General features: G+C 39.6%; 2 protein-coding genes across 3 annotated transcripts; both read left to right on the top strand.

Moving 5' to 3' along the window:
* The first annotated feature begins 12788 nt into the window (after window positions 1-12788).
* Window positions 12789-17657, top strand: hao2 (hydroxyacid oxidase 2 (long chain)). The gene is made up of 8 exons (XM_017469978.3): window positions 12789-12937; window positions 14217-14371; window positions 14445-14596; window positions 14850-15133; window positions 15292-15510; window positions 15668-15826; window positions 15960-16029; window positions 16127-17657. Exons 2-8 carry the CDS (start codon window positions 14232-14234, stop codon window positions 16180-16182), a joined length of 1080 nt encoding a protein of 359 aa, XP_017325467.1. The 5' UTR covers window positions 12789-12937; window positions 14217-14231; the 3' UTR covers window positions 16183-17657.
* A 224-nt stretch (window positions 17658-17881) lies between these two features.
* On the top strand, window positions 17882-25851 carry si:rp71-68n21.9 (kelch-like protein 9). Of its 2 annotated transcripts, none has more exons than XM_047155845.2 (8): window positions 17882-18879; window positions 19200-19324; window positions 20684-20972; window positions 21105-21237; window positions 21363-21559; window positions 21675-22518; window positions 23362-23475; window positions 24037-25851. In XM_047155845.2, exons 2-8 carry the CDS (start codon window positions 19320-19322, stop codon window positions 24531-24533), a joined length of 2079 nt encoding a protein of 692 aa, XP_047011801.1. In that variant the 5' UTR covers window positions 17882-18879; window positions 19200-19319; the 3' UTR covers window positions 24534-25851. The 2 variants fall into 2 exon arrangements, with proteins under 2 accessions (XP_047011801.1, XP_017325466.1); XM_017469977.3 differs by having other exon boundaries at window positions 20678-20972.
* Window positions 25852-26548: the final 697 nt, after the last annotated feature.

Genomic DNA, 26548 nt, shown 5'->3' with positions numbered 1-26548 from the left:
AATAAGTTGTAATTCATTCTCTGATAAAGTACAAAATCACAAACTACAATTACTTAAGTACTTTCCACCTCTGAATATAACAACATAATTACCTACATAAGAGCATGTGACTTTATTTCTAATCACTAGAAATATTAGATACAGGAAACAATCTAATATAGTGGAGTAACACTTTAGAAGAGCTGTCCAGAGTGCTGAACTATCACCAATGACAATATATATATACATATTTCTAATCATCATTACTGAAACTAGGATACATTATCTGCATATATAAACACAGCACAGTAGCACAGACTCAAGTACTCCCTATACAAAAGCCATGAATGTGCTAGAACCTGATCTCATCTCACAATGTTCCCCAAAATCACACAGGTTAGAGGGATGAGTCTGGATTTTGATTTCATACAAATAAAGCTGTTAGAAAAGAATGCTAAATATGCCAATATCCATTCATAACAATTTTCATACAAATTAAGGAAATTGTTCTGAGACATGAGACAATGCTAGTATGCTACAAAGATGTTGCAATGCAACTTTCAGTTCTGATGGGAAAGAGTACATAGATTGAAAACATATTTGTTTACTCAAGCTTACCATGAATAGACGTTCTTTTACGCAAAGTATACAGTCTTATCCGTCACGGGATAGTAAGCATACCTAATAATCTCTCCCTCTCCTTACCTCCCTCTCTCCTTCTGTCGAGTCACACATGAATTTATGGAGATGCCCGTGATCCTGACCCTTTCTGCTCTCCGGACCTGCCTGGTCCATTCTGATTCCCTACCTCTGGATGGAGCTCTCATCAGCTGGAGTCTACATCCTGGAGATTGCTCAGGATGGTACCGCTTGGACTGCAATTACCACATGCAGTCTTGTACTCAGGTCTCCTTTAGTGAACAGTGGACTAGTTCAACAAAACAGACTTCATATAAACCCATAATGAACTTTCTTTTACTTTCACACTATCCGTTGTGACCCAGATGAGGACGGGTTCCCTTCGGAGTCCGGTTCCTCTCAAGGTTTCTTCCTCAGATCATCTCAGGGAGTTTTTCCTCACCACCGTCACCACCATCTCGCTCAATAGGGATAAATTCACACACTTAAAACCTCCATCCTGTGTTTATATATTTCTGTAAAGCTGCTTTGAGACAACGTCCATTGTTAAAAGCACTCTACAAATAAAATTGAATTGAATTTAAATGAATCAACACGAACAGATTTACATTTAGGGCTACATGTAATTATATTCGTTATAGGATATTTTTATCCGAGTGTGGTAGAATACAATCCAAGCTTTTAACTAAGCAGCTGAACATTAAGTGTTTTGCTCTAGGGCCCAACAGTGGCACTTGGGCAGTACTGTGATTTAGATTCAGCGAGACATTTCAGTCACTATAACTGAGCTACTAGAGCCATAACGACATGACTAATCATATCATTCAAACAAAACTCTCCATTCAGTCCGTCTGGGCATCGAACAATACGTAGCGTCCTCGTTATCTCAAATCAGGAGAGGCTAAGCAAAAAACACTTCTGTGAAGCATGATGTTTTTCCAAGAGCACTTATGCTAGCATACTAGATCCTACAGTCGGCAGCAAGCAGGAAGTGATTTCCACCAAATATTTAAGGTCTGGTTTCTGGGAGCACTTTGGCTTCCCAGGAAGTTGATGCTGATAGCTAGTGAGTGGTGGACCAAAACATTACAGTGTGTTGAATCTGCGAAATATGTGTACAATACACCATGCCGTAAAGCATATGGCTATACAGAATGTGCATGTGCATACATGCGTACCAGAAAGTACTCACTGCAGTGTTTGGAAAAATTCCTATGTGGTAGTGAAGAACACAGGATTTAAAAACACATCGAGGGCTACAGAGAGCAGCGTGGCTCTGATAGCACCAATATCTACCAGAGGAATCAGAAAAAACAGTTTCCCCTTTTTTACTTCAGCTCAAACAAACAATCTCCAGTTTCATTTCTACTGAACATTTCTACTGAACATTTCTACTGAACATTTCTACTGAACATTTCTACTGAACATTTCTGGTGAACATTTCTACTGAACATTTCTACTGAACATTTCTACTCAACATTTCTACTGAACATTTCTACTGAACATTTCTACTGAACATTTCTGCTGAACATTTCTACTAAAATATAAGAAAGTTGGAATTAAATTTTTGTTATATTTAAGTGTGTTTGGCTTAAAGAAATTGATTCTTCAGTTTTAAAATTTTGAGGTAATTATTTTCCTCGAATTTTTTAGTTGAATGAACTTATCCGGTTTTGCAGTGTATTCAGGCAATGCTTATTTGTACTGTATCAAAAATGTATAACATCGATGCAGCATCATTACGAAATTGTACTGAATTTGAATTTTGCGTATCGTTTCACTGCTATGAGCTACCGTAGTCCGCTGACCCATCTAGTCAAAAGTCCATCCGGTTATTTCCCAGTGATTAATAGATGAGTCGGCTAAGGCGGTGTTGCTGATAGACAGCAGTGTAAAACACGTGTGAGATTAAATAAGGTCTGGTAGGCTGTGGTGAGTGAATCTCTTCACACAGGCGCAGCATCAAGAAACCATCAGTCTGTTTCAGCCCCAGATTCATGATTAGAGACAGTGACGGTATAACAGGAATGGGAGAAGGGTTTATCAGTGAGGTTTGTCTGACAGGCTTAATATTTGGAGACATTGTGAAAGTTTCTCTTCTGAGACAAACTTCGGAGATTTTATAAAAGGTTGGATGTTCAGCACGTGACTGTGACGTCCCTGAAAGAACAATAGCTGAACGTCCATACAAAATAATACCAGAAAAACTCCAAAAATGAAAGTTCAATAATATAGTCAAGTAATTCTAAGAGCCCTATGTACACCACACAACCGCGTCGATAAGGGAATCCCATTTAAGTGAGAAGAGGTTAGTGTTCTTGATCAAGCACGTATATTATTGAGCAGCAGCCGGTGTTATTATGGTTCAGGGTGATGTGGAACGAAAAGGATTAGGTGAAAAACATTCGACCGTCCAACGTGAACTAAATCGAGTTTCAGTACTGTCATTCGCGTATGTAGGGGGTTCGGGGTTGAGGTAAAGACAGAGAGATTGTGACCAGGTCAGTAGAAATCTATATCACGTATCACAATCCGATACACATGTTGTGGCCTGATGGTGTTGTAGCCTGAAGGCAAAGGCAGAAACAGCAGCTGGAGGGGGGAAGAATAAAAGCCTTTCCAACAAGAATTTTTTTTAAAAGGCTCAGATTTGAGAGGCAATGTGAACCGAGTAGGGGTGATCAAAGATGAGAAATGAGTCTATGTGTGTGTGTGTGTGTGTGTGTAATGTGTGTGTAAAAAGGGTGGGAGAAGGAGACAGAGACAGAGAGAAAAGAAGATATGATCAGCATTAGAACCAGCTGTGGATTAACCCAATTTCCACCTCAGTAAAAGCAGGTCCCGTCAACACTTCCATGTGTTCCTCTGAGAAGGCCATCAAAGAGTTTCCTCTGAACCTGAACGCGGTACTCACCCTCTCTCAAACCAACTGCAAACCAAAATAACACCATTTTGGAATCCTGTGGGTCACTGGGGTGATCAAATGTAAACTGATTAGGCTGAATAAATAGGATAAAAAACTATAATGAAATAGAAAAGAAAATCGAATTTAGCTCTGGCAGAACCAGCGCGCTTAAGGTTTTGTTACAACAATGTTTACATTCCGCGATATCCTCACACACAACACATGCGAAAAGCCAACGATCAAAGTTTTTCACTCTCATACTGACACACACCAAATCAGAGTCAAGATCCACTACTGAAGGAAGTATGTACCAACCAGCAACTGAAGATATTATTTGAATTGATTTCCTAACCCTGAATAATAGTCTTGCTGATACTGATAGTCTGTTACTAATATACTGTGTGGTCTTGACATGATCTTCTTACAGAATTAACGTATCCTTTCTTTTCCTTAATCTGAAATCAATGTGACTGTTCTGAGGCAACAGACCAGCTCAGCGTCAACTGGCGCTATATAGGATTACACAGCATTCTTAAAGAAGTGCACATTATTGAAAACATCTGAAACTAAAAGTTGTGGCAAACAATATACAAAAAAAAAAAAAAAAAAAAAAAAAAAAAAAAAAAAAACTCTTGGGTGTCATGCCAGGGATTTAAACACAATCGAAACAAAACAGTTCCACTGACCCCTTTTCAGCCATATACAATGTGAGGACTGGGCCCACAATGCTGACAGTGGAGCTTATCTGTGTGTGTGTGGGTGTGTGTGAGTGTATGGGTGTGCGTGCGTGCGTGGTTGCGTGCGTGCGTGCGTGTGTGTGTGTGTGTGTGTGTGTGTGTGTGTGTGTGTGTGATCGTTAGACTACTGTGTTATAACCCAAACTACACACGTGTAACAGGAAAAGGGCAAAGCAAGAGCTTAAATAGGTAGGACCATCTTACTTTATCTTACTTTATATGTCTGTCAGCAGCATTTATTCTCTCTTCAACTCCCTGTGAGTTGAGATGGATTACTTAAACCTACAAAACATTAAATAACGCAGACTAAAGAAATGATCTTATCACGAATTAATTTCACGTCATATCAAGACACGATTAAGTTTCCTCTAATATAACTTATCCCTTTTAAGGTGGATATTTTACAATATTTTTGTACTGTTGTACATTTACCAAATTTTTACATTTCTGAATTTGGTAAGTAATTTCTAAACATAAAAAAGAAAAAATAGAAAAGGTCTTGTTTCTAGAAATGTGCGTTAACAATGTGCCTTTAAAAGTGTGTGAATGCAGCTACATGGTATGTGTGTGGTGCGCTGTAGTTGGATGCCCTCGCCATTCCCACACTGCTGACTGCTCATGTAGTTAAAGTTACTCAAGTGCACAAAAACATTTCATTCTGTATAATACTCAAGTGAATATGCTGTACCAGCAGCTATTTTAATGCATATTTATTCACTTATGCAGAGGAAGGAACTGACTGGCATTATATGAACAAAGTACTCCATATCCTTTGATTTTTTCAGTTCATAATCTTTAGCATTCTAAGTAGACACTTGTAGCAAACCACGTGTGTGTGTATATGTGTGTACGGTGTATATACAGTGTTATATTATATATATATATATATATATATATATATATACACACACACACACACACACACACACACACACACACACACACAGCTAATGCAAGGATTTGAAGGTAGATGCACCACATAAACAGATTTAAAAGCGTGTTATATATATATATATATATATATATATATATATATATATATATATATATATATATATATATATATATATATATATACACACACACACACACACACACACACACACACACACCTTCAAATCCTTGCATTACACACAGCTAATGCAAGGATTTGAAGGTGGATGCGCCACATAAACAGATTTAAAAGCGTGTTATATATATATATATATATAGTGAAGCTGTCTGGAAGGAGCTTTCTGTATTTGAGATTTCTGGAAGGAGTCTCCAGTGTTAGCACTTTCTATAACATGATGTATACGATGTATTTTGTTTATTAGAAATATTACTGGTGCTTATTTCTATTTCTGTTTCTTAAAATCTACATGTACATACATATATATTATTGAACTGTGGTGTAAAAAAAAAAAAAAGCCCTGTTTCTCTGCAAACGCTATATAATATACATACAGATGACACACTGTTCATCCATCATGGGTGTTCATCCCACCAGTACAGTTCCAGAGACTTGTAAATTCTATGTGGTGGCCTATGTGGTGGCCCAACATGTGGTGTTGGGCCTCTATGTTGGGCCTCTATGTGGTGGCCCAACAATTTACTCGCACACTTGATGTTGATTTTTCCTTTAATTTGTCTGTATATAAACTGCCTGTCCTTGCTTACGCTACTGCCACCCGGGGTCATTGGTGTATTTTAATATTTTTCTACCATTCAAAGATCTGTGTGGATGTTTTCAGACTGAAGTCAAGGCATATCACTTCACGTTGAATATCTCCTCGAGCTATAGAAAAATGGATTTACGTGGCTTGATTACAAAAATAATATGTCCGATGTTGCTTTCAGACCTGTGGACATTAGGGAGCTCATCTTGAATCACTTGAAACACAATATAGCATAACCTTGCGTATCTTTGCCAAAACTACTTGAGCCATACATTTGCAGACGTTTACTTTAAGTTGTTAATTAAAGCTGGTGAATAAATATGTACAGAAACATTTGCTCTTTTGCATTTATAGAAAACCGAGTTAAGAAGTCAAATAAGGGCAGGAGAATCGAGAACAGATCCAAAAACACACCTCTAAAAGACTGAGAATGCCCAGCACTACTGAATCACCTTCTACCCTTTATTTTCTAATTCATGAATCAATAGATAAGCAAGTTAAATAGTTATGTGATTAATCCTTCTTCTGGCATATGGGTAACAAAAGTAAATCTTCCTTTAACAGTCTTAAACCTGCCATCTTTGAGTGATTGTGCCACTCCGGGAACCCTGCATATGCACTGATGGACATGTCCAATTTATGATTGGAGCATGGCTATGTATTTAAAGAGGTTAACGCTCTTTAAACTAAAACTTTCAACTAAAAAGCAAATCTATACACCTCACTGAAACTATGACGTAGACATTTCTGTTTATACAATGATCTTCTTTGAATTATTTTCGTATTATTTAAAGGATGACGATGTTCACTTTTAATCAACAATTTAATTAACATTTTTTTAAAATGTACAGTTAAAATGGCAGATCAGATCAGTCCTGCTATAATAAAGACCACGAAAGCTGTGAGGAGAAAAAAGGATGAAAAAGGTTATTAAAACATCAGCAAAGCTTTGAGCCTTCCATTATAACAAAACAGAAAAAATATGTTAAAACCCAGACACTACCAAGATCAGTCCAAACTGAGCGCTCGGGCAAGAAGGGCAATTATAAATTAAAAGTGTCTTTTGGAAGAATGATAACAATTGGCACAAACCAAACAGAGCCCAACACCCAGGTAAAACCGTTCCTGTGATCAAACATGTTACTTCACTGTAGAGTCGCTTCAAAGGGACCAATTCTAATATAATAAATATACTATTCTAAAAAAAAATAAATAAATAAAAAAAAAATTTAAAAAAATCCTATTCTAATATATTTAAATTTTATGTTGCAATACAGCAACAAGATAAATAATCACTGGGTTGTAATTACTTTCTGGAGGCACTGTATATGATGGATTGTGTGGACTTAATAAACTGTGTACTATGTTATGGACTACACCAACATACTGACTCGGTTGGTAATGCAACACTCACGTAAACAAACTGAATAGGCCTATACATCCTGTAGGCTACACGTGACAGAATGGAAACAAACTCCAATAGAAAGAGAAAGAGAAAGAGAATCCAATCAATAGGCTACACAGTCTGTTGTTACTATGCACAAATTGTCACCGCCCCTCAACCCCCTCAATTGATGGAAAGGACCATCACCATCTCACAGCAGTTACACTGACATACTGTCTATCAGGCTGGAATTTTTAAACACCACAATATCACACACAAAAAAAACTCAGTCAACAGTGACAATGAGAAAGGGTCAAAGGGACAATAAATACATTGTGTATTGGAGCAATCTTAAACTCATGTATTATTATATATAAGATAGATTTACTTCCTTGAATACTTACCTGTTTATCGATAGAACTTCTTAACTGTTATCTGACTTACCTACCCTACGTACCTGTTATCCAAATATCAACCCCTAGTATTGCATACTAGTCACCTGTAGGCAAGTAGGGCTCTTTTATACTGCAAGTAGTATCTACTTTAAACCGCCACTTGGTAGGAGCAAACAGTTTTCAAATGCACTGTTAGTCACATGGTCCTTGTTTGCATTGTTGCATTGGGCCTTTTGTTTGATTCCTTAAATAAGGCTTTTGAATTTCTTGTAAAGAAACTAATTGCTTATTGTGCTAATGGTGGCTAATTCCTTTGAATTGCCTTAGTCAATAAAATGTGTAAAATGACTGAAAACACATCGACCGGAATCCGGCTATTACACTGTGAATGGAAAAAAGATCAGTTTATAGTACCTATACACTGACAAGTTGGGAATAAGAAGGTAGGTGGGTTTTTAAAAAGTGGCCCATCAGAGTTCAGTGTTTAAAAAATCTTATCTGTGAAGACATGTTTTGATTTGGTATGATTGATAATGTTCTTTTTCTACAGGGTTCCCAAAATGGAAAACGACCAAAATTGAGTGATACTTGTGGCGTAAAGAACCCCTGTAATAGACATAGATAGTAAAAGTCACCATTTGTGGTCCATATTACCATATTTTAATGACTTTGTTTCAAAACAACCAACCCAAGTGACAAAACTGACACAATTTCAAGATAGGTTTTACAATTTGTGCTATTTTGGCATGCCTAGTTGGTGATGTTAACTCACTAGTAGAATGTGTGAAATAACTTTAAGGTTCAACTTGCAAGGTCGTTCCATGTTGTCTTCATATTCAAACTTAGATACCCGGCCATGTTTTGCTCAGAATCGTCTGTACACATTTACATAGAATATCTATGACTTTGAAGTTGATGCATAAATCTTCATTTATTTGAATTAGAAAGAACACAGTTGAAACTCAGAAAGACTGATTTAGAAAACAAACATACATTACTCCTTTAGGTCCTATATAGGCTGTATACAGCCCCCTCTGAAAGTATTGGAACTGCAAGGCCAATTGTTGTTTTTTCTAAACACTGCAGACATTTGAGTTTGAGATCAAAAGATGAACAGATTGGAATTTCAACTTTCACTTCCTGATATTTATATCTAGATGTGTTAAACAATTTAGAACATGGCACCATTTATTTTAAACCACCAATTTTTCAAGTAATCAAAAATATTGGAGCAGGTTTCTTGTTGCCCGGGTGTGTCCTGTTAGATTGAAGGTTTAAATGGTAAATGATTGGCACTTATATAACACTTTTATCCAAAGCGCTTTACACTGATCCTCATTCGCTCACACACACACACACCTATGGTAGCCGAGCTGCCATGCAAGGCGCTAACTTGCCATCAGGAGCAACTTGGGGTTCGGTGTGTTGCCCAAGGACACTTCGGCATGTGGAGTCAATTGGACCAGGAATCGAACCCCCAACCCTACGATTCGTGGACAACCCGCTCTACCAACTGAGCCACAGCCGCCCCGGTTTAAACATTTAATAGCTCTGAATGTCTCATCTTGGTTTGAGCCATTCCTCTGTATAGCTTGTACACATTGGACTGAAATGTCATTTCTCCAGGCCCAGGGTGTAACACATAACAGAACACAAGAGTACATAAAGTGCAGATACACAACAATGTGCAGGACCATAGCACTGTCTGTATCTCAGAAATCCAGTTCTGTGCTGCAAAAGTTTCTCCTCTGAGAATTCTCCCAGTAGGGTGTTCTGGGCTGAACAACAGGCAGGCTTTTACATCTCCTTTTTATTGTTGAAGACTGAACATGATCTACTTCAAGTTTATTTCTAAATTCATGTCTGTACACCTGTACAGAATCTTGCCTGATGACATAAGCCTACCAGCATGCTACAAACACAATAGCATGTTTCTGTGTACAGCCATGGAGCATGCAGTCAAGTCAAAACTTGAACTACTAGGGGCTTGCGTTTACTTTCAATTATATTTCCATTAAATTAAGATATTTTTTATAACTTTGTCTTTTGTTTAATACCTTTATTAACCCCAAAAAAAGAATTTGGGGTGTTTGGCTTACAATATTCTAAAGTCTGGGATCCTGTCAAACAATTGTCCTTATATACTCACAGAACACTTCATTAAAAACACTATACTAATACTGGGTAGAGCGTCCCTTTGCTCTCAAAACAGCTTCGATTCTTTGTGGCATGGATTCTTCGTTCTATCACATCCCAAAACTGTTCTGTTGGATTCAGATTCGGTGACTGGGAAGGCCACTGAAGAACACTGAACATGTTCATGTTCATGAAGCCAGTTTGAGACGACTTTTGCTTTGCAACATGCCGCATTATCATGCTGGAAGTATCCATTAGAAGATGGGTAAATCATGACTATGAAGGGATGCACATGGTCAGGAACAATACTCAAATACGCTGTGGCATTCAAATGATGATTGACTGGTATTAACAGGCCCAAAGTGTGCCAAGAAAACATTCCTCACAGCATGACAGCACCTCCGCCAGCCTGGACTGTTTACACAAGGCAGGATCCATAGATTCATGCTGTTGACACCAAATTCTGACCCTACCATCTGCCTGCCTCAGCAGAAATAGAAATTCATCAGACCAGGCTACATTTTTCCAGTCTTCCACTGTGCAGTTTTGGTGATCCTGTACCCACTGCAGTCTCAGCTTTCTATTCTGGGCTTACAGCAGTGGAATCTTCTGCTGTTGTAATTCAAGGTTAGACATGTTGTGCTTTTCTGCTCACCACAATGGTACAGAGAGGATATCTGAGTTGCTGTAATCTGTCAGCTTGAACTAGTCTGGCCATTCTCTGCTGTCCTCTCTCATCTACAAGTCGTTTCTGTCTGCAGAACTGCTGCTCACCGGATGATTTTTCTTTACTGCACCATTCTGAGTAAATTCTAGAGACTGTTATGTGTGAAAACTACAGGAGATCAGCAGTTATAGAAATACTCAAACCAGCCTGTCTGGCACCAACGATCATGCCACGGTCAGAAACACTGAGATCACACTTTTTCCCCCATTCTGATGGTTGATGTGAACATGACCCGAAGCTGCTGGCCCGTAACTGCATGATTTTATGCACTACACTGCTGTCACACGACTGGCTGATTAGATAACTGCATGAATGAGTAGGTGTGCACGTGTTCCTAATAAAGTGTTCGGTGAGTGTACTGTATGTATGGTCGATTGGCAAAAATAAGGTTCATATCTGGATATATCTAGATAAGAAGACAACATGGAAGAACCTTGCAGCTTGAAACAAGCAATACAATATAGCAATACAATAATTTTTCATGATTCTACTCATTTATAAGTCAATATATTGCAAAATTTTAAAGCTTAACATGTAACTTTGCCAATATCTTCAATTGGGTTGGTTTTTCAGACCTCAGATTTTGACACAAAGTGAATGAAATATTGTAGTTTGGCCACAAACTGTGATTTTTACTATCTGTGTCTATTAAAGTGGGGTTTACAAGCCTCCAATATCACTCATGCTTCAAAATATTGCACATTTCTCCATTTTGGGAGCCCTGTATGAAAAAAACTGGCCTTCTGTGGTGTCCTCTGAGCACATGCCAAAATTCATGAGACTGGGATTAATATTTCTGGATTTCTATTAAAATCGTAAACAGCTCATCCCAGGTAAGACAGTTTTTAATTACAAAAAATGATACCTTTCAGGAGCGTGAAAATATGTGCCAATGTTAGAATTCAGCAGAAAATCTGAGACATGCAACAACACATCACCAGGATTCTGTCTGAATTGACACGGAATGACCCTCCTACCAGTGCAACACCTTCTAACGGCCTCAACATGTCAGTATCACTGCTGTGATGCAAAGTGTCTACCCATACAGTGTCTGGCCAGTGGCGGTCCTACACTGGTTCCTATTCAGTGACAGTGACAGTGTGCATAGCATCAGATGGGATAGTCAGTAACTGGCTTAAAGTTGGCTTGACGTTGGACGTTCGACATTCACAAATTGAGGGACCGTCTCTAAAGTTACATACGACCTATGATGCAAACCGTTTAGATTTTTTTTTTGATATTTAATAAAACAAACCATCAAATCATATGTAAGAAATTGCCATGTATTTCACTACCGAACAGACTCAAACACAAAATATACCACAATTTAAAGCTGAATAGCATTTGAAGAGCATGACTCACAGGCACAAAACCAACTGGAAAGTGTTCATGTAGGTGTCAGCTATAGTGAAGTGCCACAATTCTGGCGTTTGTCCTAGTGACATAACATTCATTCTTAAGTTCAATAACACACACTAAATGTGTGTCAGTCTGGGAAAACCCGTTCACGTGATCTAATTTGGAGAGGTTCTTTTGCTTGACTCTATATTTTGTTCTGAAAACTCCATTCGGTTTCGTTTTTGCTTGCATGTCAACCAAAAGTAGAGGTTAGGATCTCTGCCTCAGACCTCCGGAGTTGAGGGTTCAAATCCCACAGACGCGCTCGCCCTGTGTGTGTGTGCCGCTTGCATGTTCTCCCTATGCTTTGAGGGTTTTCTCCAGGAACTCTGGTTCCCAAAGACATGCGTTGTAGGCTGACTGGCATTTCCCAAATTGTCTATAATGTGTGATTATGCCCTGCGATGGCGTGGCACACCATGTCCAGGGTGTCCCCGTCCTTGTCCCGCTGGTTCCCTGGGATAGGTTCCATAGGCTCTGTGTAGGATAAGCGCAGAAATTAGCAAAGAAATGAATCTTTTGACATAACACAATATACAGTAGACAGCTGCTTGATTACAGTTCTGGTTCTCTCTGGCCAGTCGTGGCTCGCATGAGCAACCTCCCGGTGCATGTGCAAATAAATTTGAAATGCTTTTCTTAGGGTGACCATAGGTCCTCTTTCCCCCGACATGTCCTCTTTTTCAGACCTTTAAAAAGGGACCTTTTTAGTTCAGTTGCCTTTTAATACTTAAAATCTACTAAATATAATTGCTCTGGGAAAGCCGCTCGACCAATCAGATTAGTGTGCCTGAACTAGCTGTTTGTTGTATAACCAAGAATTCCTCTCAGAGTTCATACTGAAGTGCAGAGCAAGGGTTCCTGTTGCGTCATCAGTGGTTCCTGTTGCGTCACCAGTGTTATACTGTGCTGTAGTTGCTGTGCTTGGACTTTGCATTTTTCTCGATAAGTTGTTTACTCTTTCAGAGTTTTAATCAACGTAGGTGTTTAGAAGCTATGCCATTACTCACAGGCAACATTTAATCCGTTTGCATCGTGTCTCGTTATACTGACATGACTTTAATGCTTACTTTAATGAGAGTGGAGACTTTTATTTAACTTTTACCGTATTTGTATATTCATTTCTGATTAATAGTCATCTTGAACCGTTTTTATGGTACTGCAGTAGTGCATAACACTACAGCGGATTATTCTTTCGTTTCAAAAAATAATAAATAAATAAATCAATAAATAAATAACACCGAGTTGTAATATGCGTTCTGGGCGCCACCTAGTGGCCAATATCAGGAATAGCATCTGTGCGTCCTTCTAGTGAACATGTTCATCTATTTAGGCCTACTACAGTCCATAAATTTTGAGCACTCATAAATATATTAGAAATGCAATTCCACGGGTTGAAAATGTACAGTATGTATTAGTTATCAGATATTTTTTCACTGATATGTCCACAGAAAGTAACGTAAGTTACAAACTGGAACTATTGTGAAATGTTAAACCGTAACAGTTGCTTTATGGTTGTTGACCCCCTTAAAATTTATTCCCACAAACATTCTACACCATTTATGATGACATGTCCATGTTTGATTTAAGTGGCAACGAACAAATATACACTACCGGTCAAAAGTTTGTGGACACTCGACTGAAATGTCTCTCATGATCTTAAAAACGTTTTGATCCGAAGGTGTGTGATTAAATGTTCGAAACCGGTGTCGTGGAGAAAAATAGAATCGTGCCGACATATTCGTTTCTTTCGTTAGAAAAGTAACATTTAATTTACAAAATAGATATTTATTAAACGGACGACTAGGAGCGGAATATTCCGAAAAGCAGTCGATAAGAGTCCAGCGTCGGTGTGAACGCATTTAATACTGTTTCATCCTTTTAATACTGTTTAATCTCAGGGAAATTCCTCAAGAAATCGGTTGATAAAACGCCAAGAACACATTTCTAGGAGAAAAGGGCGTCTACTTTGAAGATTCTAAAGTACTAAATTATTTTGATTTATTTTGGATGTTTTATCACAACATAATTCCCATAGTTCCCATAGTTCCCATAGTGGGTTACTCCAGAGTTTTGATGACTTTATTATTATTATTATTATTATTATTATTATTATTATTATTATTCAAAAATGTGGGGGAAAATAATAATAAAGAGTGAGTGTGTCTAAACTTTGACCGCTAGTGTATATTATGAAATATTGTCACACCCAACCCCCCCAATCTTGTCGATGTATCAACACTTGTGTGCTCTACTAGTTATTTTGTATCAGGATGAACATTCCGGCTAAGGTGTGTCTGAGTGATTTTGAGGAATATGCCAAACAGCATCTCTCCAAACCTGTCTGGGATTATTACTCCGCTGGAGCAGATGAGTGCTACACCAGAGATGACAACCTCCAGGCCTACAAAAGGTAGTGTCATGTCAAAAGGTTATGTCAATGCTCCAAAAACTCTTCTTATTGTCTCGGGTGAAATCACCACCAGGATCCGTCTAAGGCCTCGGATCTTGCGGGACGTGTCCGTGACTGACACACAATCTACCATTTTGGGCACCGAGATCAGCTTTCCTGTGGGAATCGCACCCACTGCTTTCCACTGTCTGGCCTGGCCTGAGGGCGAGCTAGCCACTGCCAAGGGTAAGTATGAAAATACAGACATTCTTGGGTAAAGTCACAAGCATTTAGTGCAATAAAACGTATTACGAACTTCGCAGTGTAGTTTGATGTATACTGATTAACCTGAGTTTACATAAGGAAGTAGATATAATAGTGTTTGGGGGTTTTTTTAGGGCTTTTTCCTATTAACATTAGATTGCGATATGGTGCTGTGTTCTTGAGTCGATGCGGTATTTTCCACTATCTCCATCCTGGTTTTAATCTGGTCCTGCAGCCACGGAAGTTGTGAACACCTGCTACATTACCAGCACTTACTCCACGTGCTCGGTGGAGGAGATTTGTGCAGTAGCTCCAAACGGCTACCGCTGGTTCCAGCTCTACGTGTACCGTGACCGCAAACTATCGGAGCAGCTGGTGCACAGAGTGGAGGCGCTCGGCTACAAGGCCTTAGTGCTCACAGTCGACGTGCCATACACTGGCAAACGTCGTGATGACATCCGCAACCAGTTTAAGCTCCCCCCTCACCTGAAAGTGAAGAACTTTGATGGCATGTTTCAGGTGATGATGTCCTTTTCTCACACATACTGATTTATGTTTAAGAAGCGTTTAAATTTTGTCCTATCGGGTATTGGCCCTTTCGTGTATTTTTTTTTGTTTGTTTTGATGTTCTTACGTGTGTTATGTTTATCGTTAAGACCGAATGCGTTCTCGTACAGGACGCTGCAGAACCTGAAGAGTATGGCGTTCCGTCCTGCACGTTGGACCCATCCATCAGCTGGAAAGACATACACTGGCTGCAGTCTCTCACCCGCCTGCCCATTATCATTAAAGGTATCCTGACGAAAGAGGACGCAGAGCTGGCTGTGGAACATGGTGTCCAAGGGATCATCGTATCCAACCATGGAGGCAGACAGCTGGATGGGGGACCAGCGACAGTGAGAAAACGCACTGATTTTTAGTGGTTTTATAGCTTATATAACTTCTACTTTATAATGCAGATTTTTAAACCGCTTCTTTGTTTCCAGTTCTAACAAGCTCCCTTTCCCTTCCTGTTTTATTCCCTCTATCCTTGTCCCCTGCTTCTGCAAACAGATTGACTGTTTGTCTGAGATAGTGGATACAGTGCAAGGCCGGATTGAGGTGTACATGGATGGAGGCATTCGCACAGGCAGTGACGTGCTGAAGGCCTTGGCCCTGGGAGCCAAGTGTGTGTTTATTGGAAGACCTGCAATCTGGGGCCTTGCTTACAAGGTAACTGTGAGGAAGTGCGTGTGTGAATTTGTTGATGTCCTTGCTGGAGTTAAAATATTGCTGACTACCGTCAGTTTAGTTCAGAATTTTTGCCCAGTCTGTCAGCAGTGACGCTCGTGTCTGTTTTGGACAGGGTGAAGACGGTGTGAAAGAAGTTCTGCAAATACTACATGAAGAGTTCCGTCTATCCATGGCCTTATCCGGTACTAAAACTCCTCACGTTCACTGTGAATCTCAGCGCGTTCTCAGTTCAAAGATGTGTGACTGTACACCACATTTTCATCTTTCTTGTCTTCTCAGGTTGCAGAAACGTGGCCGAGATCAACAGGAACCTCATTCAGGTTTCTAAACTCTGATCTGATCGAATACAAGGAACTAAGGGCAAGATCAAGATAAGCTTCAATTCAACTCGTTCTCTATACGATATCTTTAATGGCTCGTCTCTCAAAGGCCGACGAGCACAGAATGGATGTAGTCAAATGGTTCACATTATACGATAGTTTATTCAATCAACTGTAAAAATATGCAGCAAAAATCCTTCACACTAAAAAATTATTTCATATGATTGAAGAGGCATTTCATGTGTTTGCAAGTTAACGCATGAGTGTCTTCTTAGCTAGCTAACACAAACAGCAGATATGACTATTAGTTCTTTATCAGTGACATGAAAATATATGACACCTCAGGGTCAGGTTGGTTGGTTTGGTAGCAGGAGATCATAAACTTTAAAGATGAAGGGTGGGTTGCACCAATAAGGATTAAAGCTTTAATCTGGATCAAATCAAGGTTTATCTAATAATTCTGTTGCACCAAACTTTAAACCTTGTTTAAAATACGCAGGTTTGTATTTAAACCACCACGTTCATCCTGGATTTAATTTCACAATAAACCTGGATTAACTATAATCTTGTTGCTCCATCACTTTAAACACAGATTAGATTATTTATTTATTTATATATATATTTTTTTTTTCATTTTCTCAGCCTGTTTCGGTTACGCGGATGAGCGTTTAATAACGGCAGTTGATTTTCTTTTTCTTTTTTTTTCCATTCAAATTTTAAAGTTCACAATCCCTTTGTAGCCACTCCGGTGGAAGTGAAAGAGTTACATTGTTGCTGTTTAGTTACACCGGAGAATTCGTATATTTCCACGTTTATGAAATCCACGTGCACTGTCGCAACGTCGTCGATGACGAATCCATCATGGTGGAGAAAACGAATCGTAGATGGAGGTTTTAATCGCAGGTTAGAATTCTAATCCCTGACCTGCTAATCTGTGTTTAAAATGAAGTGGTGCAACACAACTCGGTTTAAAATAAAGCCCAGATCTACAAATCCTAGATTAGCTCTAAACTGTGCTTAATTTAATCCTTATTGGTTCAACCCACCCTAACAGATGAAATGAAGGTGGCTGTTTGTGGTGGTTATATCTAGTTGCGCAGTATTTTATCAGTCCCTCCAGGATTTTGCGATTTTACGATCGATGAAATGAACACAAAATCAAGGTTATTCAGCCACATGCGCGTTCAGCCAAAGCCTCTCTTCGATTCACATGTGTCGAACATGCGAGCGCTGCGAAAGACCGTGCAAAACTATTTTGTGCAATTACAATTTCGCCAATCCAAAAAATTGCGAAATCCTGTAAGGACTGTATTATGAGTAGATGGAGAGGTCTGGTGGGGGGAAAAAAGGGTTTGGAACGTCATTACACAGAAGGATAAAATGAATGTCTTGTGACGCAGGGTTATGCAGTACCTCATATTGATTGCTGACATTAATTGAATACCTGAAGCAGAATATCAATAACACTGAATAATAAACTGTATCGCAGAGCCGGCTCCGGTTGATGATTTAACAATGTCTTGTCTTGAGGATTAAAAATCAAATAAAAGGTTCTGTTAAAGGTAACAGTTATTATTTAACAAAGCATTCAGTATTTGACTCTGTTTACTTCTATCATGTCAAATCCAGGATGGTATTCTGAGTATACAGTTGTGCTCATAAATTTACACACCCCTGGCAGAATCTGCAAAATGTTAATAATTTAAAAAAAAAAATTTTTAATGTAAGATTTTGTCCACAAGACACAATAATTACTGAATTTACACAAATGAACCAGTTCAGAAGTTTACACACGCTCGATTCTGCTTTTATGTTTTGTGTTTGTGATAGATAACCTTTTGTAATAGTTTTGCAGCTACAGTTGGAAATCGGTCAAATATGCAGAAGATGCCGGGAAAGCATATCCAGGACCCGGAGGATGTTTCTGAAGAACAGTGGGCGGTTTAACTGCTCGGAACAAACGAGGGACTCGTGAACAACTCTCGTGAAAACGTTGATCATCCAGCCAACAGCACAAAAATGAACTGGTTCATTTGTGTAAATTCGGTTACTGTTGTGTCTTGTGGACTATATGTAAACATCTGTTGTGTGAAATAGCTTCTTCGGGGCGGTACTAAATAAACAACAAAGACGCACGTTTTAATCGCCCCTCTAATTATTAGTTTCGTGATTAACGTTTTGCGGATTCTGCAAGGGGTGTGTAAATTTATGAGCACGACTGTAGGTGTAGCTCATATAAATGTCACGTTTGACACTATTCTTCTCACACAGCTATTTAAAGTAAACTATGAACTTTGGTGTGGTTTGCCACTCTTTGCATCGTTAAAAAAGATTCACTTCAACACTAAAGGCAAGAGATCAAACAATAGGGAAACACCACTATAAGGTAGACACACACCAATCCCTAGTATATACAGGATCACTCTTCCTTCATCATCACTGTGTATGGATTTAGCTTTTAGAGTATATATGTATAGAGAATTTCCAAAAGTGACCTCTTGACTAAAGAATGTAACCTTAAATCAAAAGAGGAAGAAAAACCGTCTGTGTGAGAAAGAAACAGACAGAAAAAAAAAAACTAAGAAAAGAGAAGTGAGGCAGGAAGTTGAGTGGCTTGTGGTAAACAGCTCACAGAAGTAGCAGTGAGATGCTTAGTGCTGTGATGCGCAGAAGACCTTGAAAGTATCCGTACCCAGAGCGTATCAGTGTTCGGTAAGTTCCTGTATAGGAAACCCTTTTCTTGTATTCTTTAAGGAGAACACTATGTTATAAATATTTGAAATCCTTTTTTGCTATATACATTTTTTTGCTCTACGATGCATGTATTTGAGGAGCGTTTCATTATGATCTGTTGAAAAGACACTGCACGGTTCAGTGTGAACGATGCGTTCATGTAGTCGTGCCAATGTCAAAGGAAATGCGAACGTTTTGGACATCTACTTTGTGTCACGCCACGTTACACCTGTTCTGGTGGTTTCTTCACGTGGGGTGCGTATAAGGTCTTGCTAACCTCCTTTCACTTCCTTTTTCAGACACTCAGCTCTGTGAAAGCGTTCTCAGTGTGATCCCAGAACAACATTTCGTGTCGCGTTCGTTCGTTCGCCCGTCACGAAGACCGTGAGAAGTGATCGAATTATTTGAACATCACAAACATGGGGTAAGATTTGTTCCTGTTCATTTTATGTTCGTCATAAAACATCTCGAGATATTTTGACAGGAAAGCGTTGAACGAATTGGCATAAGTGAACGGAACGTTGTCGAACTTTGCATACCGATGAGCCGTCCGTATATAAATGCCGACTGCTCGAAGCACCTGCTACTGACGTAGATACGACTGCTTAGAGAAACACACGGTAAATGAATTTGACGGCTGAATGTAGCTCTTCGTACACTTTGCTAAGATCACAATGTCGAGTACGCACTTGTCAGCAGAACCGGAGACGATGCAGAATATCTCTAGATCCTCGCTTGTCGGCTCACGTCTATAGATCGCCACTCAGGTGCTGTGTATGCAGGCGTGGTTAATGATCCCGTTTGGATATGGATTGTTAACTTGTGAATTGTTTTAAATCACTGCTATACTGGATTTATTCATTTGGCAGGTGTTTTTATCCAATGCACTCACAGTTGAGCTGGGCAGATGTTAAAGAGGGTTACGGGCTTTGCTTCAGGGCCTTTGTTTAAAGGAATGCGCAATCTTCTGAGCAGTAGTCCAGAGCCTTAACTGTTGAGCCCCTACTGTCTTTTGGATTCTCTGGCAACCCAGTTTTACCCTAGAAACAGCTAGTTTCTTTGATATGTCCGGAAATGTACCAAGCCGTCTGACGCCATCATGTATCCAACCCCATACCACACAGTGGGCATCTGCATTGCCTCAATTTTTGCATTCAACTTTTGTGGTAACCTGACTTTTTTGTGTGTGTGTGTGTGTGTGTGTGTGTGTGTGTGTGTGTGTGTGTGTGTGTGTGTGTGTGATCTAAATATTTTTTAGCTGGCAAGGGAACTCCCTACTAGCACTCTTCCAATAACTCTAGATGATTGCATTTGGTCATTGTTTTGGAAACCATGATGCAAGCGACATGTGCTTTTTGTGATCCTTGGAGCGAATGTACTTAACAATGTGTGAGGTTAAAAATAAACCTGGACCAACTTGTGCCTAAACTTTTAAGCAAGGATAAAATTGTGAATATGTAATATATCTTTTTGTTTTGTTAATTGTAAAAGATATTTTTTGAGAGATTTCTGTAGAAATATTTGAATTGTTACCTGAACGCAGCTTCTGGTGACTTATTAGATGCATGCAAATCATTTTTTTTTTTTTTAAATAGGTCTGATAAAGGTTCTCAGTCACAGTCAAAGGTATCGAGTGCATAGCACTGCGTTTTTGGGTTTTCAATAACGATAAAAGCACTTAGTCCGCTCATGACAACCCTTGACAATTACTTATTGTGTCATACGTGTCATGTAAAACTGGAATCGGCGTCCGATCACCCAATCTGCGTTCTTTCAGAAACAGTGGAGAGGAGGGAAAACTGCACCGAAAACTGTCTCGCATAGGGAGCAGGAGTCAGAGGGAACCACCAAGACCTCCACCTCAAGCGGAAAGGCCTCCACCTGCCGCCCCACCCAGACAACCTGAACCTGCTCCAAAACCTCCAGAGGCTTCTGCAAAACCTGTAGAGCCTGCACCCAAACAGCAAGTGGTCTGCCCAAAGCCCCCTGACGCCTCCTTAAAGCCCAGTATTCCTCCCAAACCTCACATACAGGTGTTCAATAGCAAGGAGCATGGAAATGCCATACTCCAGGTAAAGGATCCAATTTTGAGTAATGAAAGCACGAAACAAAGCAGGATTAAATTGTTGTTGCCGTATTTTGATTAGAATTGAACAATATGCTCATAAGCTCTTCATAACCACGAGTGTAATTTTTTTTGTCAGGGTCTGGATCATTTTCGCTGTGATGAAACCTTGTGTGATGTCACTCTGGTGCCCGGCGATAGCGCTGAAACCTTTCCGGTTCACAGAGTGATCATGGCTTCCGCCAGTGACTACTTCAAGGCCATGTTCACAGGTGAGTCCTGGAGATAAAAAGAACTAAACGATGTCGGGATGTTCTTAGCGTTCAAATAAACGGCGCCGATTTTTAATATTCGAACACAAATGATCCATTTAACACAAAGACTCGGTATCTGGCAGGTGGAATGAAAGAGCAGGAGCTGGCTGAAATTAAACTACATGGAGTGAGCAGCACAGGCCTGAAGAACATTATTGAGTTTATTTATACCTCTCAGCTAAGTTTGAACTTAGGCACGCTCCAGGACACTCTGGAGGCTGCCAGTTTTCTCCAGGTGCTTCCAGTTCTCAGCTTCTGCAATCAGCTACTTAGCAGTGAGGTATGTGGCTTTTACATAGAACAGAAATTGCTGGAATAAAATCGCATATACCACACGTACGTAGTGTATTGTTTTTAAGAACCACTTTGGGGTTTTTTTTTTCTTCATACGCTAGGTCACCATAGAAAACTGCACAGAAGTTGAGCGCATTGCTAATGATCTTCTCCTGGAGGATGTCCAGACCCACATACACAACTTTGTCTGTGAGAACTTCTCAGCTCTAGTGCAGAGTGGACGTTTCCTGCAGCTTTCTGAGGCTAGCATAGCACATGCCCTATCCAGTGATTCACTGAAAGGATTCTCAGAGATGGAGCTCTATCGCACTGCCCGTGCTTGGCTGGCACATAAACCCAGTGAACGCCGGCCTGCGGCCTACTCCTTGATGCGCCACGTTCGCTTCCCCCTGATGAGCCCTGCTGAACTCCTACAGATATCTCAGGAGGACCAGATTGATGAGGCAAGCGGTGATGAAAAGGAAGGCAGGGAGCCATTCATGCGTTCTGACACAGCTTGCGTGAACCTACTCTTGGAGGCTAGCAACTACCAGATGCTGCCGTTCCTTCAGCCTTCACTCCAGACCGAGAGGACTCGCATTCGTTCAGATACAACGCACCTTCTGGCTCTGGGTGGGGTGATGAGGCAACAGCTGGTGGTGAGCAAGGAGCTTAGGCTGTATGATGAGGAAGGAAGAGGCACCTGGAGGGCCCTCCAGCCAATGGAAGTGCCTCGCTACCAGCATGGAGTGGCTCTCTTAGGGGGCTTCCTTTACATCGTAGGAGGGCAGAGCACTTATGACACAAAGGGTAAGACAGCAGTGGACAGTGCGTACAGGTACGACCCTCGTTTTGACCGCTGGCTGCAGGTGGCCTCCCTGAATGAGAAGCGGACATTCTTCCATCTGAGTGCTCTGAAGGGGAAGCTCTACGCTGCTGGGGGAAGAAACGCCACTGGAGAGATTGGTAAGTTTCAGACATTTAGATAAAATAGATCTCTAGTACTGCCTCTCACTGGCTGTATGACAAGTGACTTGTGTACTTTATTTAAAATGATTGCAAAAATGCTTAAGCGGCATTCCAGTTGTGATATGATTTGATGTTGTGTGATATGGATGAAATACATAAATGCGTACCACTCATTAACCCCTTAAACACCTACGGTCATTTGGCAGGTCCAGACTTACATTCCTCACTCTCATAAATATATACACTTTTCTATCATTTTAAACTCATAATAATATTTCAATAATACTTCAGAATTCATCGTAGTTCCTAAATAATACACGATATAGCCAAACGTTCGTGGACATCTGACCATCAAACCCATATGTGTTTCTTGCCCAAACTGTTGCCACAAAGTTGTAAGTACACAATTATCTAGAATGCTGCGGCATTAAGATTTCTCTTCACTGGAACTGAAATGCCCCAACCTTTTCCATCATGGCAATGCCACTGTGCATAAATCAAGACATGGTTTGCCAAGGTTAATGTGGAAGACATTGAGAGGGCCGAGTCCTGACCTCAACCTGACTGAACACCTTTAGGATAAACTCCAACTCCAACTCAAACTCCAACAAAGGGGGGGAGCTCCAACTCCATATTAATGCCTATGGTTTTGGAATGGGCACATATGAGTGTTGTAGTCAGGCGTCCAAATACTTTTGGCCATACAATAAGTTGAGACTTTTAAGGATGTAAAACTCACCTTACTCTATCCTCACACTATCATGATATCAGTGTCTTCTTAAACAAATGTCTTGGGAATGCTACAAATTCTAGAAATTTCTACTAAAACCTTCCCCACAGACACGGTGGAGTGTTATAACCTGAGCAAGAACGAGTGGACCTTTGTGGCTCCCATGAGTGAGCCTCATTATGGCCATGCTGGTACAGTGCACGGAGGATTAATGTATGTGTCTGGTAAGTACCAAAGTTTTCTAAAAGATGACTAATTACACAACATTGTCCACATTAAGTTAACATCCAGTCCAGAGGGAAAAAAATATACAGGGAGATACAGTGAGTTCATTATCTAACTAATTTAAAGCATATTTTCTTGACTGACCAAGCTCTTTAATAAAATCAATAGAAACAAGTTTCTTTACACAACCTTCAGGCTAATAAGAACATTAATAACAACTCAGCAACTCTATAAATGAAACCCTTTTTTCCCTAGAATGATGATGTTAAAACGTAATGCTTTTCATTTCACATGAATAGATTTGTTTCTCTTTTTTTAAAATACTGACCTTTATTCGGATAAATGTGAGTTACGACTAGCCTGAAAGCCTGAGTGGGTGGGGGTTTTTGTAATTGGTTGAGGTCATTTAGTTCGCACTCCTAACCACATCCTTGCTGCTGACAGCTATTACAAACTTGCAGAGGTGCAACAAACCAGCAATGTTTTTTTTAGATTTTAGATTTTTTTTTAAAAATTAGATAAAGAAATGAAATATGTCAATATTTATGTTCCTTCATTAGGGGGAATAACGAGAGACGCTTTCCAGAAAGAGTTGGCTTGTTATGACCCAGACACAAACTTGTGGAGTCGTCGTGCAGACATGATGGAGCTGCGTGGACTCCACTGCATGTGCACTGTAGGAGACCGACTCTACGTTATGGGTGGAAACCACTTCCGTGGAACAAATGACTATGATGATGTCCTCAGTTGTGAATACTACACTCCTGCAATTGACCAGTGGACAGTGGTGGCTCCGATGCCCCGAGGTCAGAGTGACGTTGGCGTGGCCGTGTTTAAAGGCAGAATTTATGTGGTAGGAGGCTACTCTTGGAACAGTCGTTGTATGGTCGACATTGTGCAGTGTTATGACCCTGAAGTGGATGAGTGGGAGAGGGTATTTAATGTGCTGGAGCCTTTAGGAGGTATACGTGCTTGCACCATGACTGTACATCGTCCAAGTGGGTCTGTAGATGAAGAGCAGATACAGGAATGTCTCCTTCAGACAACTAAGAGCTGAGGAACAGAGGAGAAATGACATATTGACATGTCTGAAAAATACACAATGAGTGTATATGCGTGTGTAATTTTCAGGATATATATATATATATATATATATATATATATATATATATATATATATATATATATATATATATATATATATATATGTATATATATATATATGTATGTGTGTGTGTGTGTGTGAATGGAGAGTGTTCTGGAGAATTAGACTAGGTGCCCCTGTATAAACCGCATATGAAATACTTTTAATAATGTGGCTTTACGAAATGGATCCCAGTTTATTTGATTCACGTGGAAACTTGCTTTTGTACCAACCACTGATTAGAAGTATTATATGGACATCGAGTCTTGAGGAACAAGAACGCAAACTGTGAATATTGTTTGTGTGCATTGTGTGTATTACTGTATGTTACTCCTTTTTACTCTTTGTGTAGCATTAACAACAACAACAAAAAGACCTGCTTTTTATACAGTCTCTTCCTAACTATATTTCAGTAAACTATAATGCAATAAATAACGCAAATATCTCAAATAGTGATGTGATCTGATTAGCTGAAAAACATTCTAGACATACTATTATATCTGTATCGAATGTACATTTTATATGGGGTGTTATTGGAAATGACATCATGGCTGTGATGATCTACAGAACTGGCTGAAGAGTCATGATGATGATAATATACAAGTATAATGTGTTCTATTGCTTAAACCCTGGATGAGATGCCAGACCATCACAGGGCACCATGCACAAACCATCATGAAAACATCAGTTGAGGGAATATCCTTTGGTAAGAATGGTGTTTATCACTCCAGTACTGTTCCAGAGGTGTGTATACTTAATTAACGTACAGTTCCTTAGGGTGAGATAGCCTTAACGTACAGTTCCTTAGGGTGAGATAGCCTTAACGTACAGTTCCTTAGGGTGAGATAGCCTTAACGTACAGTTCCTTAGGGTGAGATAGCCTTAACGTACAGTTCCTTAGGGTGAGATAGTCTTAACGTACAGTTCCTTAGGGTGAGATAGCCAGTTGGGGGGGTCCATCCTGCTATAAAACACATTGTCTCTTCCATTTGGTATTCTGGCCACTGATACACTTCATAGAAGCTCAGGGGTGTAAAAGGGTGCTTTGCACAATACATGGGGCTTCTGCCATCAAGGGCCTTTACCATCAGGGGCTTTTACCATCAGAGATGCTTTACCATCACTCATATTATATCTGTGACATTGACCATCACTTTGTAAGTTCTCTTTGTTTCTAATTTCTGTATATCGTTCATTTGGATTTTGTATAATAAATTCATTTGTGATTCTATCTCTGAATGCTCAGTAGTTCTTTTGAAAGGAAGTATGATGCATTAAGAGTGCATGATTTGTAGGTTTTGTATGGTTACTATAAATAGTTCCCCAAGCTAAAGTTTTAGTACGTTAGACTTTAGACACGTTTGAAATCGACCTCTGACAAGCTAATATAAAAGGCCTAGGCTTGCACATCGATAGAAATCTCTGAGCTAATAAAATAATTGTTTAATAAATAGGCTATACTGTATAAAAGCCTTTGGCGTGGGAAAGCCATCTTAATGAAAATCCTTCTTGAAGCTGTTTTAAAGTAAATACTACTAGAACACTGAGATTTTACACTTCTAGCACTAACTAGAAGATTATTCCACGGAGTCCGATAAACACGTTAACAGTCACCATTAACTGGAGACGGATATTTAAATCCGAAACTAAAATATTAAGCGCATATTATCCCTTTATACTGTAGCTCTACATGGTGGCCCAACACCTTACTCAGATTCATGTTCGCTTTCATTTGTCATACTGTATTTAAAATAAGACACGATGATAGATCCTTCAAACAGACTTTGAAAAAAAAAAATCGCAAAGCTCTAACCGTTATAACCTTGACAGTTCAGTCATCACAGACTGCTGTTCTCTCAGTAGTCTAATCTCTAAAGTGGCATTGGATTTGTCCCTGGCAGAAAGCTTTAAAAACATGCCTCCCTTCT

The sequence above is a fragment of the Ictalurus punctatus genome, chromosome 6 (assembly GCF_001660625.3).
Source record: "Ictalurus punctatus breed USDA103 chromosome 6, Coco_2.0, whole genome shotgun sequence".
Classification (NCBI taxonomy): Eukaryota; Metazoa; Chordata; class Actinopteri; order Siluriformes; family Ictaluridae; genus Ictalurus; species Ictalurus punctatus.
The sequence above is the reverse complement of the archived record's forward strand: the minus strand, read 5'-3'. Positions and strand labels throughout refer to the sequence as shown.